At 35.8% G+C, this 16,418-nt stretch overlaps 1 protein-coding gene across 1 annotated transcript in view; it reads left to right on the top strand.

Annotated features, from left to right (window-relative positions):
• Window positions 1-16,418, top strand: part of PPARG (peroxisome proliferator activated receptor gamma) — a 22,537-nt gene that overhangs the window by 850 nt on the left and 5,269 nt on the right. Inside the window, exons 2-5 of the mRNA XM_009636635.2 lie at window positions 1,075-1,244; window positions 2,524-2,662; window positions 9,260-9,459; window positions 13,642-14,092. Coding sequence (XP_009634930.1) covers window positions 1,075-1,244; window positions 2,524-2,662; window positions 9,260-9,459; window positions 13,642-14,092 — 960 coding nt within the window. The remainder of the gene's footprint in view (window positions 1-1,074; window positions 1,245-2,523; window positions 2,663-9,259; window positions 9,460-13,641; window positions 14,093-16,418) is intronic.

The raw sequence follows: 16,418 nt of genomic DNA, 5'->3' as shown, positions 1-16,418 counted from the left end.
ACTTAGCCTACTTAGATCTGACATCATTTTTGTTTGTAGTAATCTGTACAGGAATTCTTTCAGGTAATTCTTGCTAGGGAAGTTGTGGTGTATAATTTTGGTTGTACAGAGAAGCAGGTGCTGTGTACCTCTGGGTTACTTACTAAATGAATTAGAAGACCTTTTTCCAGCTAATAATTTATTTATCTTTTTTTTGATTAGAAATGTCCATAACACTTTAATAAGAAGCTAGAGAGTGCAGTAGAGTTTAGGTAGGATAAATCCTCTTCATCATTACTTAGATAATTTTCCACTTTTCTTTTCTCTCCCTAGTTTAGAAAGTTTTCTTTCTTACGTAGTTTGTATACTGTAGCCACTCTGAAAAAGAAATACATTCACTTTATTGTAATACTATGTCTGCTACATCACTCCTGAGACATGATCTGATGTAATGTTATAGTGGCAAATGCCACAGCTTTCTTCTATGACCAGTAATGATTGATTTAAAGATATCACATTTGGTTATTTGAGCTTGTTCAATATTCTCTTAATTAGAAACTTTCAGAAGAGAAAATGAATCTCTAAACTGCATCCAAGGTTGAACAGTGTTCCCCAGGAGAGTGCTAAATTCCTTTAAATATCCAATATATATCTCATCCAATAATAGATATCCAATGTATAGGTCTACTAGATACTTAAATATTTTTTTAGACTAGATCAGAAGCTCCAGTCCATCTCCCTGCAGTAGTTCTTAACACCTTAAAGTAATACAACCAATTAGATACTGCGAGAAGTAAGACCTTTCAAGTATGAGCTCTCCATATGTAAATTTTTAACATCCACATGACAGAGCTGAAAACTGAATCTGTAATACACTTTCTGCATCAGAATCTGCCTCTCCAAGGTTTTCCAGCCTACAGACTGCCAGTGAAATAGCTGCTTACAGCTAACTTCCCTTCTCATTGTTTACTACTCGTCTTGTATTATGAAACAGACCTATGAATCGATGTTTACTGTGACTGCTTGTGATTATTCCTTGCTGCTTCTTCAAGATATTTAGTTATACTTTATCATTTAAATCTTCTCCATACACAGGTGCGATCAAAATGGAGCCTCCGTCCCCACCCTATTTTTCAGAAAAAGTTCAGTTGTACAATAAACCTCATGAGGAGTCTTCCAACTCCCTTATGGCTATTGAATGCCGTGTGTGTGGGGACAAGGCCTCTGGATTTCATTATGGTGTGCACGCATGTGAGGGTTGTAAGGTAAGCTGTCACAAATGGCTTTTTTCTCACGTAAGATTGGATACTATTTTCATCTGAATAATCACTTGGTAAAATCAGAGATCTGTGCTTTTTAAAAAAAGCTTTAGGTCTTTAAGTAGTTGTTCCACATGTGTTGCATATACTTTATGACTTAATAAGTGGCAGTTTTTTAAAATATGACTTGCTTTTTTATTATGTTACTGATCTATTGGAATTTTTTGTTCTCAATTCATTGAATGCAGCAAAAGCAGACTCATGCCCAACTTCAAAGCTCGATATTCTGAGCAATTTAAAATTCAGACTCTGTTATTCTGATTGATTAGTTTCTTTACCCAGTTTACACATTTCTAGGTGACTACAGAAAAGTATAATTGTAGTAAAGAATGTGGCTTTCTGCTTTAAAACACCACCAGCTTTTTTTTTATGTCAGTGATATTTAGTGTTTATAACACATAAAGGACAAATGAATGGTATAAAAATTGACTGTCCTCGAGAACAAGAAAAGAAATGCCACCAAAAGAAATTAATAATTCATTGAGTTCAAAGAAAAATATTACAGAGTTTAATATGAAATTCCCATTTTCTCTGTTTTCAGTATCTTGAGGAAAATAATAGGAAACACCCAATGCAGAGTTCAAATAAAATTTGTAGCACTGAATTAGGAACACATACAAACCAATAATTATGCTGTTGATTACTTCAATTACAGTGAATTATATAAATAAGCGTTGGCTTTATGCTTTTATTATTCATTGTGAGGAGCAATTGTTAGAAGGAACAAATGGTGACAAATTTGGATAAACTTTATTAGTTGATTATGAGTGATCTGAGAAAGCATCTTTAAACTGCGAAAAGACAGAATTGTGAATTTCCATAATGATTTCTCTCTTTTAATAGACTTCATAAGACTTCTGGGCAATAATTGCTGTGAGTTTGGCACCAAGTTTTTGGGTTTTTCATGTGTCAATGTACTTTGCAAACTTGTAATATCCAAGCAATGGAGATAAGCTAGAAAATAAAACAACCTAGAAAATAGAACCCAGAAATAAATATTGCAAAATTAATTCAGCACTTTGCAAAAACAAAGAAATAGAATAGATGAAAGAACATAAATTCTCTTTAAGGGCTGAAAAAGGAAAATAAATATTTGAAACAGAATTAAAAATATTTAGTTGGGAAAGAAAATTTAAACCAAGCCAATAAAATTGGGTTCAGAGAAGTGAGACGATGGCATTGGCAGTTTCTTGCATCCTTTTACATGCTTTTATGTTTACTCCAGGGCTTTTTTCGAAGAACAATCAGACTAAAGCTAATTTATGACAGGTGTGATCTTAATTGCCGCATCCATAAGAAAAGCAGAAATAAATGTCAGTACTGCAGATTTCAGAAATGCCTTGCTGTTGGAATGTCACATAATGGTAAGTGCACATAGCATATTTTAAAACAATAATGTTTCTCCAGAAAAATAACATGAAACACTAATATGATTACTGAATGTGCTGCTTTAACATCTGGAGACTTCTGTTTATTTACAATGGGCAGTTTAGAAATACATATATATGCACGTAGTTTAGAAATATGTATCAGAGAGAGTGCCTCTGAGTTTAGGAGACTATGTATATGATTAGAGATTACTTGCAACTTAAAAATCAGATAGGTAGACATCTGCACTTATCGATATAATACATACCATGAGTTGGTTTTGCTCTCTATTATTCTTGCTCATTATGCTTCTAGTTGTTCTTCCTGAACACATACCTAACGTAATTGTTATTTTTCAGTTCATTGTCTTATTTTCTGACAAGACTGTTTTGCATACTGTAGCTCAATATCCCTTTCCTGTAAGTGGAATACTTAATTTAATTATGGAAAATTGACTAGAGAATATTCTGAAATGTTGTGAATAATAACTTGAATTTGATGCAAAGGACAGTTACCGAGGACTGTTAGCATCACTAAGTTAACGCTTCCTCATACTTTAAATGAATGGGTCAGACCCTGTACTGTTTTAAAAAAAACCCTGTCACCCTTCCTTGGACGCCCACAGCTGGGCATAGATTCCAATGGGTAGTAAGTAGGAGCGCAGCGTTTCTTAGCGTGCCCATTCAGCTGTCGGCCTCTCATCATATAGCGCGTATAGCTGTGCTGGCTGTGTACTACGTGCTGTCTGAGCCCTCCACCATCCAGAGCTGAATATCCCCTCCCACGTGTGAACTGGAACCAGCGTTTCCATTTTGAGTATGTTGTAGTCTTAGATGGCAGAGGTGTTTGCAATCGCGTATGGTTCTGTGCCTTCTTTACAGTACATAGCCAGATAGCATTTAGCATATCATGATACTGCTCTCTTGCACAGAATTTAGAATCAAGTCCCTCTGAACTTTAAAATTAACATATCGATTCATGTGGAAATACTTAAGAATGTTCGGACAGAAAGACATAATGAAGATTCTTTGCTGCCTTGCTTTGGCAAAGTTGAGTAAAAACAGGAATTAAATGTCGTAACATAGAGACTTATGTAATTCTAAGGGTAACGAATTGCAAACATGACTGGGAAAATAATTTCTCTGTGGTTTTTTTTAGAACTTTCATTATTTTCAATATAAAAAATCAGTGTACTGTCCACAAGAGGAAAGCTTAACTGTGGTTTGCGAAGTTAATACATGCAGTGAATGTAAATTGGTATGGGAAATGTTTTGCTAATAGAAAATATGGTTTTCAAGTTCCTGGGATGCAACAGTAATGCTTAAAAATAAATCTAATTTTGAAATGCTACTGTGGGTATTTTTATAGTAATTCAGGAGGTTTTATTATTATTGTTTTCAAGGTGCATGCCAAATTCTCTCATAACCTAGCAACACAGCTTCCAATTATGTCAATGGGAACCATGTGCAGTTCTATCAAGAAGAAGGCGGCCAAGACTGGTCTCTCTGGCTTAGTAACATAAAGGGCCCAAGAAATATTTTAAAAATTAACTTTTTCCTGTTCGGCCACTGCCAAGGCAGAAGCCGTGGCACCAGCAGGAGCCATGGTTATGGGAGTCAGGGGGAGGCATAGGGAGGAGGGGCACAGGGCAGAGCCATTGCCCCAGGGCTTGAAGGGATGCTTTCATTTGCTCTCAACTGGAGTTCACCTAAAAGGGAGTTAGTAGTGCTTCTGTTCAAGTATTGGCTTCTACATTTGCCTTTTTTGCCCAGTCTGGTTACATTACATTTCGTGAAACACCCTCATCCCTCCATCATTTATAAACAAACAAAATTTATAAAAAAGAACTGAATTTCACCTTTGAAGACACAGGCCTATATGAAGAAGCATGCAGAAATGCAACACTGGTTGTTGCCAATGACACTGAGACACATTTTTGCATTACATATACAGATTAAAGTTCATCCATTTGGGTAGTGGAATTATATGAATTTTAAATGCCTGGAATCAGAATGTGGATTATTTGTGCCTGAGGGTTCCAGTCTATGACTTTCTTTGCATAGATATATTATTGCAAAATTAATAGAGCACTTAGAAAAATGGGGAATGCAAGAAGATGCTTAGCAGCTACAGCCACATTTTTTCACGTATAAACGCTACATACCACTTGGCTGAAGGTTAAAAAAGACAGTGGTGTTCTCATGCTTTGAATATTGTTTTCCTTTCCTTCTCTAGCCACAGTGCTGCTCTTGTGTTTAACCCTTAACTGCTCGGATTGTGTTTTGAAGTACCACTAAGCAGAAGCTTGGTGCTTTTATTTTAGAAATGTCATTAATTTTTCTGTTCCACTACAAGCCCTGTTTATATAAAACCAACTGCTGGAATGGGCAAAAGAGCACACATGGCAATATGTCTTTATTATCAGTTCTGGAAGCAGCGAATTGCTCAATCTGGGCACATGCCCCTAGTAAACTCCAACATGTATCTGCCCTGGCTCTGTCTTGTGTTTCTAGTGTAAGAAACTGTGTTTATAAGCCTATGTGGGGACTCATTTATGCTCAGAAATAATCTAGACAATCAGAAGAGTATACAGAATAGTCTATATGCAACCATAGTGACTTCTCCATGCCGTAAAATGTGGCGTAAGGATAAATATTCTAATTTTTCCACAGAAAGGCAAAGAAAATAATGTAGCACGTTTATTACATCAGAAAACTTCCAAGACACACATTTTCATGAAGGAGGGACAGTGTGTAAAGTGGATCATGAAAGATCCACTGCTATTAATCCATCCTACAAACACACATTTAGAAAGAAACACACCCATGTGGAAACAATAGATTGCTAATAAACATGCAATCCACACAAAAATAAAGATGCATAACAAACTTTACCCCAACCACAGTTTTCACACACTAAACATGAGAAAATATTACAGGATTCCTGAGGGATTTCATTATTGCTGAATTATTTTATGTAAAACTCTGATATTATGATGGCAGGCAACAAGATACACCCGAAGGATTTATATAATACAGAAAACAGTAAGATCTCATTTCCAGTCTTCATTAAGTCAATTCATTTATTTAGAAGAAGACTTGGTCCTATCTGCTAAATGCAAACTCTGCTAATATCAGAGGCTGCTTTGCTGCACTGATAGCCATTGATCTGCCGGCTGACAGTCCCGCTCAAGCTGGTTGTTAAACCAAGGATGGGTGTCTTAGGCCAGTGAGGGATAACAACACCACCCCCCATCCCCCCGCTTTGATTATCTAATCAACTAGTGCATTCTTTGAAAACGATGGGTAGTGTAGACTGATTTGACATGGATGTAATTGCTTGCTGTGCTATGAGTAAGCTTTGTTTGTTATATCTAATGCAATTCCAAATGCAGCATGTGACCGAATATAAAAGAAAAGTTAATGCTTATAACCTAGTTTACCACATAACAACATGTGTGCTTATTTCCTCTCAGAGTAATCTCCTCAGCATTTTAACAGACTTGCTATATTACCCAATGTTACCTTAGGCAGTAGTACTTACTTCTTTTGCTGTTTGTGTTGGGTTTTTTTTCCTTTTTCATTTGCACAAAAGGATTTTAAAATAATCTTTTTTTAAAAAGAAACCAGGAATCTGATCTTCATAGAAAAGTTAGCATTCATGAGGCCCCTTACCAAACCTATGCCAAATATGTCTTAAAAATATATAGCAAATTTCTATGCCACTTTAACCAAATATTATTTGATATAGTCTTCCACCGCGTCTTTGGGCTTTAACTCCAAAATAAATTATCCGCAAGGGTGCTCGCATTCATAAAATTTAGCCCAGTGAAGACAATGTTCTGATTTAACATCAATGTCCACAGGGGGGGTTGACTGTATATATAAAAATTATATATTTGAAATATTATGAATTCTCAAACACATGGAAACAAAAAATTAGATATGATTCCAGCAAGGAAGAGTGCTGGAACAAATAGCACAGTAATAAATAATACCTGGTTTTCATAGCACTCTTCATGCAGAGATCTCAAAGCACTTTTCAGGAAAATGAGTATCACCATGGCGGGCAAAATAAACATAACCGATAAGATAAAGAAGGCATCTGCTCTAGAACTACTAACAGTAAATGAAATATTAACAGTATTAACCCAATCAGAAGCATCAAAGTATCATGAGTTTTTTTCTGTTGATGAAGCTATTGCAAAATGCCCATTTGAAGAGTGGACAAATTAATCAAAACATAATCCTATGAGTGTCACAAATTTAATATTAAATTATCATTAAATTTGAAACCAAGTTTAGTGAAGAACATAATAGCTTCTAATGAAAATATGCATTTAACAAATGTCTAGCCAAAGCATTCAACATGAACTTTTAATTAACCTTTAACAATTTTATTAACTTTATTATTATTTTAACACCTTCTTGACCCCACATTTTAGGTATACTTTCTGTCCCTGTAACAACTTCTTACAATATGTACGTAATAATATATTTTAGCTTTATTGAATCAGTCCTTAAGTATCACCAAAACAAATCTGTAGATGCTATAAAATATTCTCAGTGAATTTTCACTCTATTTACTTCATTATGATTTACTTCATTCTTCATATTTCATTCATTTTTCATGTTCAAGAATGTCTAAAATGCAGATATTAGTATCATGGGTTTAATATTATCAACATCCACACATGTTTTTTTAAAAAAACTCAAAGGATTTGTATTAACTACAAATAAGAAGTTTTAATAGTGAGAGAACCCATTTTAACTGCAAAATGAAAATATCAAAATGGTCTTGATTCACAGTGTTCACAGCAGCATATGTAGCTGAATTAAGTCCTTTGCAGTTATGCTGAATTTTTTCATCTTTTTATTTAGGTTACACTAAGTAGAGATACGAGCTCTCCTTTTATTTGATACTGCTTTTTCATACATCACTAACATTACCATATGTTCATCTGTTCACATTACTTCTATACAGAATGGTGTCAGTCTCTTGGAGCCATCGTAGCATATCATATAAAGTAATACATGGTTAAAAAATCTTTCTTTAAATGTTTCGCTCTCAGAAATAAGGAGGGCTGGCACTGATGTCTCCCTGAAAATCATGGTTAGGAGCTGATTAGGAATACTTAGTGTTCCCCATGAGAGAGAAAAAAATATATATGGCACAGTATATATGATATAAAACAAATATCAGCTGGCAATTATTCAAAATTTCAGGGAAGAAATTAGAATATGTTAATTTGTATCCACTGATCTAGGTGTCCTTTCATGATGTTTTTTTTTCTGACATGATAACTCGAAGAGTACCCAAGCAAATATGAAATATACAGCATGCATCATTCGGAGACTAAGTTTGCTGAAAGAGCAAGGTAGCAGTTGTAAAAATCAATAACCTTGTTTCTACAGCCATGAAATAAGAGAACTGACCAAAAAAAAAAAAATATATGACAAATAGTTTTTATATGCTTTTTGATACAATTGTTTATCCTTGAATAAAAGTGTCATTTGTGTCCATCAGCACGCTGCAAGTGTCCTCATAAAGGGAAAGTGGCTGGTTGTTTCCAAAATAAACGTCCCGAGTATAATTATTTATATGTAAGATCTTAACAGCACTTTCACTTTATCCAAGAAACACACTAAGCACTGAAAAAATATTTGTAATATTTCCATTTCCTCTTAAGGCCAAAAATGCAAACCTTTATTTCTTCCTTCTGTTTTTTGTTTTGATGTTCTTTTGTTCTGTTTTGTTTTGGTAAAATAAAATAAATTCTGTTTATTGAAATACTGTATGATAAATCGGTCTTGATCCTGATGGCTCATTTGAAGTATTTCCCAAGTCAGTCCCCCTGTGAATAAATAGTGCCTCGGACAGTAAGTACATCGGTCTAAAAGCAGGAGGTTTACAGCCTGCCTGACGTCGGTATTGAGCAACTATGAGATCATATCAGTAGGCCAAACAATTTCCTGCTCTTTTCATACTGCATGCACATAGAGTTACCATGAGGAACTCAGCCTTTTCTGGCTTTTTATTCCCTGCACATCCTTCTTTCTCATGCCTTAATTCTTTTGGTAACATTTTATAGCAATGGCAACATTAAGTTCTGTTGAACTATTTAGGAATTTAGCGAGGCATGTGAGTGTTTTGTTTCTCAACAAATGAAGAATCCGAGTTCCGTACAGTGATTTGCCCAAAACAACACAGGCTGAACAGTGGTTCCTACCTTAAGCCAACAGACTTTTAATATCATAAAGATTCTCTACATTTTACTTAGATTGGAGGCAGAACCAGTGGTTTTCAACAACTCTGTCAGGTGAGCTGACAATAGTTTTGCATTTCCAAGCAAGATATTGTAATCTTACTGCTTGGGCACATAAATTATTTCCTCTTTGATATTTGCTTGTTTACTTTTCTTTAAAGCACTTCAGCTGTTTTGCCTGTGTTATTGGAGAAAATCATCTTTCTCTTGCTTGCCTAAGAACTGTTTTAATAAAAATGGGAAGAGCTCATAACAAAAGGTGACATAAAAAGTTATTCAAATATTAGGTGCAACTGTAGCTATAGTAATTGCTTGTCATCTTCTTCAGCCATCAGGTTTGGGCGAATGCCACAAGCGGAGAAGGAGAAGCTCTTGGCAGAGATTTCCAGCGACATCGACCAGTTAAACCCTGAATCTGCTGATCTACGAGCACTTGCCAAGCATTTGTATGACTCATACATAAAGTCCTTCCCTCTGACCAAAGCCAAGGCGAGGGCGATCTTGACAGGAAAGACGACAGACAAATCAGTTAGTTCCCTCTGGTTTTTGTGGTTTTTTTTTTTTTTTCCTTCTTTTGAGTAAATGATTTACCACATTGACAACACATTTTTTTAAAAAAAAACCAAAAACTTTGCTGTTGGCAGTTACATATTTCAAGCTGTGTCTGAAACACAGGAAATGTTTTTAGATAGGATAAGTAAACATATTTGAAAAAAACCCAAGTTCACCTAATAAAATATTTGAAACCAGTACAAGAATTTGAAGGTCACCTTAACCTTTTTGTATTCTCTGATCCACTCTTCCCGTTTTCCTTCTCCTTCACCAAAGGTTATCTTCCACACTATCTGTTTCAGGTGCCTATCTAGCTGTCAGGAACTGGTTGCCATACTATTCAAGCGTCCATACCATAATGCATTATCACAGTGTATTATCAGTAGCTGTACCCAAAGGAATATTCTTTTTCGCATCAGATGATTCCAACACTGTTGCTAGCCTTAACTATGATGCTTACTCTTATGACTTCCTGCATTTAACTGGATTATCTTGGATCAGATCAGTATCCTGTGTTGGTGCAATCTGAATCTGGGGAGAAGGTACAAGACAAACTTTTAAAAGTAAGGAGTAGAGATATGTGTATTTGTGGGCTGCTTCGGAAGCTTCATTGGCAATACGTAACAATTTTCTGTGTCAGTGAGGAGGAGGATAAATAAGATCTGATAATTATGGTAGGTTTTAAATTTTGTCACTATTTTAATACCTAAAGAACAAAACATTTTTCCAAAACTAGTAACTCTTAATTTGATATACTTTCTAGAATTATTGGCAAAAGTTTTATTGTCAGGATTACGCAGAGACTTTTATTTTCTTTAATGATTTCAAAGACAGGAAAGAATTTTGAGGGTTTTCAGACTTGCTTTCTTTAAAGGCAGTTAAAATAATAATTTAAATATTGACCCTAATTTGGTTGTACCCCTCAGATAAAAACTTCAAATATGGTGGACGCTTACAATTTGAGTAACTTTTCCTCATGCAGTATATAAAGTTTGAACGAGCACAGTTTATTTATTCTGCAGAAAGCTGACATTAAGTCCACTTGAGGGTCATTGCTTTTTCCAAGTCTTTCTGCAGTTCCCTCCTATATCAGAAACGTGGGTTACTGGGAAAGAATGAATACAGCAATTTAGTTTTTGTAAGTGTGTTCTTAATAACGATGTACCTGCACTGGGAGACAGAATAGAAGGGGGTGGTAGTGTAATTATATATCTTGTTTACTCCCCTTCATCCTAAACATGTCACCAGGAGGCCTGCTCCTTTTTTCTGCAGCTGCCCACTCTGGAACGTAACAGAAGTTTGCGCAGGGTTACCCACAGTGCTCTCATCTTTGATTTTTCCATTTAGAAATCTGGGAAGTTTGTTTCTGAGGTCCCAAATCCTACTTTTGTTCTGTAAGGTTCTATGAGGTTGTCGTAGAAATCGATTGCTGTGTGGCTTGCTGATCTGTTGCGCTGGGAACTTAACAAATATCCGGGCTTATGTGACTTGGTCATGTCTGAGAGCGAAACTAATGCAATACTCAGGCAGTAAATACATAGTATGCCATCAGTGACGTTCTACCTCTTTATTGAAAGTTTGAAAACTTTGCTAGGTTAGAATATAGCATTAAAACGATAGCCCTAGAATTCAGCTTTTCCTTGCTGCAAATTTTCAAGTTGTTTTTTTTTTTAAAAATTACACTGAAAGATTGGCACTCAGTATTTAATGGTTACAACTTTTATGTTGTTTGAACTGCAATGGACTTTGTACTCTGGAACATCAAGCTGTTTACTATGGGCATAGTTTAAATTTATGTTATTTTTTAATTGCTGTATCATCTGCATTAACTGAAAATTATTGGCTATGCTAAGCGAGTGTGTCAAAACTAAAATGACTAACTCATCCTCTTCTGGGGCTTGCAGTGCTCATTTGCCATAAGGTTCTGCTCACAAAGTTCATCTGAATCTTTATATTACACATTTCTTTAGCAATTTTGAACTCTTCTTCGATTTTCATCTTCTAATGTCAGTAGGCTGATGGCATAGCATAGTCTTACCAAAGCAAATGTACATGCTCAGAATAGATGACGTTTTCTTGTACTTGGTGCTCCCATTTAAGATTTTCTGCAATGAAAAGAAAGGAATGACCTACTGGTACTGAACCACGCATTTGAAAAGTCTCCTCTACACTCTTGTTATTCCACTGTTTTGCATATACATGCATATGTATATGTACAGATATGTATAAAATGTTTTTTCTGCTGCCAAAAGAGCATTGCATCTTAAAAAATACCTTATCCTCCTGGCTCTTCTCAGTGCGGTGTATTTATTTTTTCAGTTTCACACTGAAATCCTAGTGCAAGTGGAAATAGCATGTCATACCTCACACCCCATTTAACCAAATCCCACAGTCTGGAGCTATGTTTGCCTGCGGTTCCCGTGACAGTGACAACACTAGTTTCATTGGTCTTGTAAACAGCAGAATATTGATTTAACCAAACCATTTTGAAAGCTGAAATCCTCTTGCACAGATACTCTCATTTCAGTTCACAGAGACCTCTGCTTTCCAACAGCTGTATCAGTTAAAGACAAAACCCGTCAGCTGTCCTCCCTCCCTCTCCTCCTCGTGAGAGTGGGTTGGAATGTTGCGTTCGACTCAGCCCGAAACAGATGACCAACCACTTTCCCAATCTCCATCTGCGGGGCTATAGGAGATGGGAGCAGTAACCGCTAGCTGGTGGGTAGTGATAAGTGTCTGTGGGCAAAACCCTCTTCAGAAGGCACCATCAAGCTCTAAATAAAGCAGCTATTTCCAGTTTTAAAAAATCCTTCATAATTTAGGACTGGATAGACTTCAAAACTGGTTTAATCAAATAGGAACAGAATTTTTGGAGTGTCCAGAAGCGGGTTCTGTGGGGAGGACCACTGATTGCATATAAGAAGGGTTGGGTTATTTTTGAATCTGTTCTGCAGCTTATAGTGAATATAAACCCATGAGAAGGAGCACCTGTATGAATAAGGCATTAGAATCTGTAATCATAAAAGATGTTCAATTTAAAAATGCATTTCTCTAGTCCAAGTGTCGGTGTATAATTCCTTGTATTTTAATTAATTAATGAAGTATGTTAATAAACCTATTAATATCAGTAGATATTTGTTCAGTGCAGCAATGAACAACGTAGGCATTAATCCTCTCAGGAAAAGATTCTTCAGATAAATTCAAGAAATCCTCACTTAACCACTTCTTTAAAACCAGGAGCTGCTTCTGCATTTTCTGAAACGGATTGTTTCCAGATCCTAACAAAAGTTTTCCTGGCACTACTTTTTCTAATCTGTTTTCAAAATTGATTTATTCCACTTGAGTTTATTTGACAGTCAAACTTGTTCCTGTGTTCTGAATTTTGCTGCTGTAGTTTGTATCATGTTATTTGTGTTTTCTTTCCCACTGACAAGTCATTTAAATATAGCCTAACCTTGTTATTTTTAAGGGGATTAAGAGCAGAAGGTTACATTTTTCAGATAATCAATACCATAAAGTTGATACTACTTGCAGCACTTTCTGGAAGGCTAGAACTTGAAAAGAACATGACAGGGTGTGATGTAAACAAAACATGAATATACTCTGGCTTTCTCCAAAAAAGAAGTTGTATCATCAGAAGTGCAGACACGTCACTGCACACTGACTAGATCCTGTTTTACAGAAGCCAGTAAAATTCAGGTGAAAGAAGCAACGTTTTAATCTTTTGTCTGTAAGCATTCCAAGCTTTGAATCCTGGTATTATAGAAATTCTGTAAAACAAACAAAAAAAACCCCAAACAAACACACAAGGCAAAAATAGTGGCTATTTTTAATAAGTGTTCCTTACCCCTCCCTCCAATTATTAAAAAAAGTATCAGCCAAAGTCCTATTTTTAGAATGTGGATTCACGGAACATGTGAGAAATCCTTAGGAACTACTTGTCCTTTCTTTAACTCGTTTTAACATTGTGAGGATATTTGCATTAATAGGTTTATGAAGATTTAACCCTTTGGGGTCAACTACCCTTGTTATATTCCTCATAGATTCCTAAGTGTGTTCTGATGAGTGAAACCTCTCTATGTTGCTTCAGTTTCTCAGCAGCCAAATGTTCATAGAAAGGACATTTGAAAGTAAATTGTCTTTTCCTTTTCTTTTTAGCCATTTGTTATTTATGACATGAACTCTTTAATGATGGGAGAAGATCAGATCAAGTGCAAGCATGTGTCACCGCTGCAGGAGGAGAACAAAGAGGTCGCAATTCGCATTTTCCAGCGATGTCAGTTCCGCTCTGTGGAGGCAGTGCAGGAGATTACGGAATTTGCCAAGAACATTCCAGGTTTTGTGAATCTTGACCTGAATGACCAAGTAACTCTCCTGAAATATGGGGTCCATGAGATCATATACACTCTCCTGGCTTCTCTGATGAATAAAGATGGAGTTCTTATATCTGATGGACAAGGATTCATGACACGAGAGTTTCTGAAGAGCCTGAGAAAACCTTTTTGTGACTTTATGGAGCCCAAGTTTGAGTTTGCTGTGAAGTTCAATGCACTGGAATTAGATGACAGTGACCTGGCAATATTTATAGCTGTCATTATACTAAGTGGAGGTAAGTGCTGTCTTACTTAATACAGTATTTTTTGTAATAGAACTGACACTTCTAATTCCTGTCCAAACAGGAAAGTGATCAGCACTATGGGACGGGAATAAGTTTATTTACACACAGTTTTTTGTTAGTTTTCAGCCTTCTTGATGTCATTTGCTTTTTTTTTCAGTTTCAGGCAGAAACTGAAAATGTAAATGACCTGGCATTAATGCCGGAGCTAGAAATGCCTGCTGAATCAGCAGTTCATTTAGTTAAAAAATAAAAACAGGACTATCTTTCTGAAAACAGGAAGGGTGGAATTTCACTGGCAGGAGCTTCTAAAAGTTAAAATTCTGCATGAGGATTTTTTAAACCTGCAATTAGATTGTGTGGCTTGCTAATTGTACACAAATAGCTTTGACTCCAAAACAATTTCAAAATGTATGTGGCATTTGGCTTACAGGATTTTATGGTGGGGTTTTTTATTGTTGTTAAAACGATGGTATCCTAATGCCTGAGTAAAACAGGCACTGCGTGTCTGCTCTGTTCAAATTTCCCAAGCTGCCCTGTTTGTATTAATGTTTATGCATTATGCTTTGAGCAAAGCACGGATCTGAAAGCCCAGGTATCAGACTACATGCGTTCTAACATTTCATTAAAAAAGGACACTGAATTTCCAGCTTTTTGGAAGACAGTCAGTGTGTTCTATCCGATTCTGACGTGATGTAGCTATTAGTCTGTGAATTCGCCACAGCCACCCAGACTTAGTTCACTTAGAAGCCTTTCCACCGAGAATCTGAGATCTCAGATATACATTCCAGGGCAGATTGAATGTCTTTTATTTTGGCCAATACTATCAAGTTAGTGATGTTGCTCAAAGAAAATTTTACCCAACTGATCTGTGTGTATTTTGTCTTAGAATGGTGCTGCAGAGATGTATCAATGGGAGGAATGTGCTGAATGTTTTGAATTCAGATCCTCCACAGAGCAATGCAGAGTATTTTGTTATTAAATTATGTTTAAGCAATCAAACATAACCACCCCATGCTATTGTTCTACAAGCAAACGTTCTGTTGAGTGTGCATTGTTACGTATAGCTTCATTTAAAATCCCGTGCAATTACTTCTGGCGTTGTGTTTCATTCAGTAAAAATGTGGTATCACAATATGATTTAATAGACTAACTAAATCCACTTCAAAAAATTACAGCCCCCAGAAGACATTTTCATGTGCAAATCTTTGAACACAATGATCCCTGAGGACACTGAATTAATTCAGGAAGGGAAAATATGTTACTGGTGTATTTTTGGTTGGCTATGATGGGGGAGAAGAAATTATACAAGCCTATTAGTGCATTACAAAAAACATGCAAATATTTTGCATTTTCTAATATAATGAAATTTGACAGATGAGAAACAGGCCTCTCAGAACCCACTCCTAATTCAAAAAAGGGAACTTGCAATCTGCAGAGCTAGGTCTGCTATGCTTCAGTGATATTTGGTTTACATTAGAGGAAATGCGTACGATGTAACTAATCTTACATTTTAGATCTCAGGAGGATGATGATCCACAGCAAAAAATTTGACTACGCTGAACCCAATTTATCAACAAGTCTTTTTTTTAAGAATAATTTGTAAACAGAGATCCATAAAGAACTACCTGAATTTTAATAGTTAGCTCTTAAATAATTCTGAAGCAAATCCATATAAATATATAAAACCATAGAAATATAAATCAGTCCGTTCTAGAAAAATACTTTGATTTCTTGATAACAAAGTTCCCTCAATACCTTTATTCAGAATTCTTTTTTTTTCCTCCAAAAAAGCATGATAGTTACTTGTAAAAACTTAGTTTATATTTTGAAAACAATTAAGCTTTGCTGCCAATTTGACAGTGGCTTTTATCATGGTATTTACAGTCAGATATGTTATATATTGAACTGCATGCATGCTGTGGGACTATAATATACAGTATGGAACTAAAATCCTATTTCCTATTTGTCTCAGATGCTCTTGTGTCTGTAAGAGCTATGATGTTACAGAACTTAATTTCTGTAAGAACTATATGAATATCGAACCAGGATGATTTCATTGAAAATAGGATTTCAAAGCCAGCTCATATTACCTCAAAGACTTTACTAGATGCAGGAATACTGTAATCTTTAAGTCACTTCAAGAAATCCTGCATACAAATATCTTAAAAGAAAGCCAGTTTGTGAAACAAAAAAAGATCCTGGTCAAACACTGTAATTCTAAGGGAGTCTGTCATTGCCTAGTGAAATTACAATAGTTCTGTTGGCTCCATGGGAGCTGTCTCTTGTGCAGCTCTAAAAAGGAGAGAGGAGGGAAAGA

The sequence above is a fragment of the Egretta garzetta genome, unplaced genomic scaffold, assembly GCF_000687185.1.
Source record: "Egretta garzetta isolate BGI_Z169 unplaced genomic scaffold, ASM68718v1 scaffold553, whole genome shotgun sequence".
In the NCBI taxonomy this organism is placed as follows: domain Eukaryota; kingdom Metazoa; phylum Chordata; class Aves; order Pelecaniformes; family Ardeidae; genus Egretta; species Egretta garzetta.
Note: the sequence above shows the minus strand (reverse complement) of the source record. Positions and strands in the feature narration are given on the sequence as shown.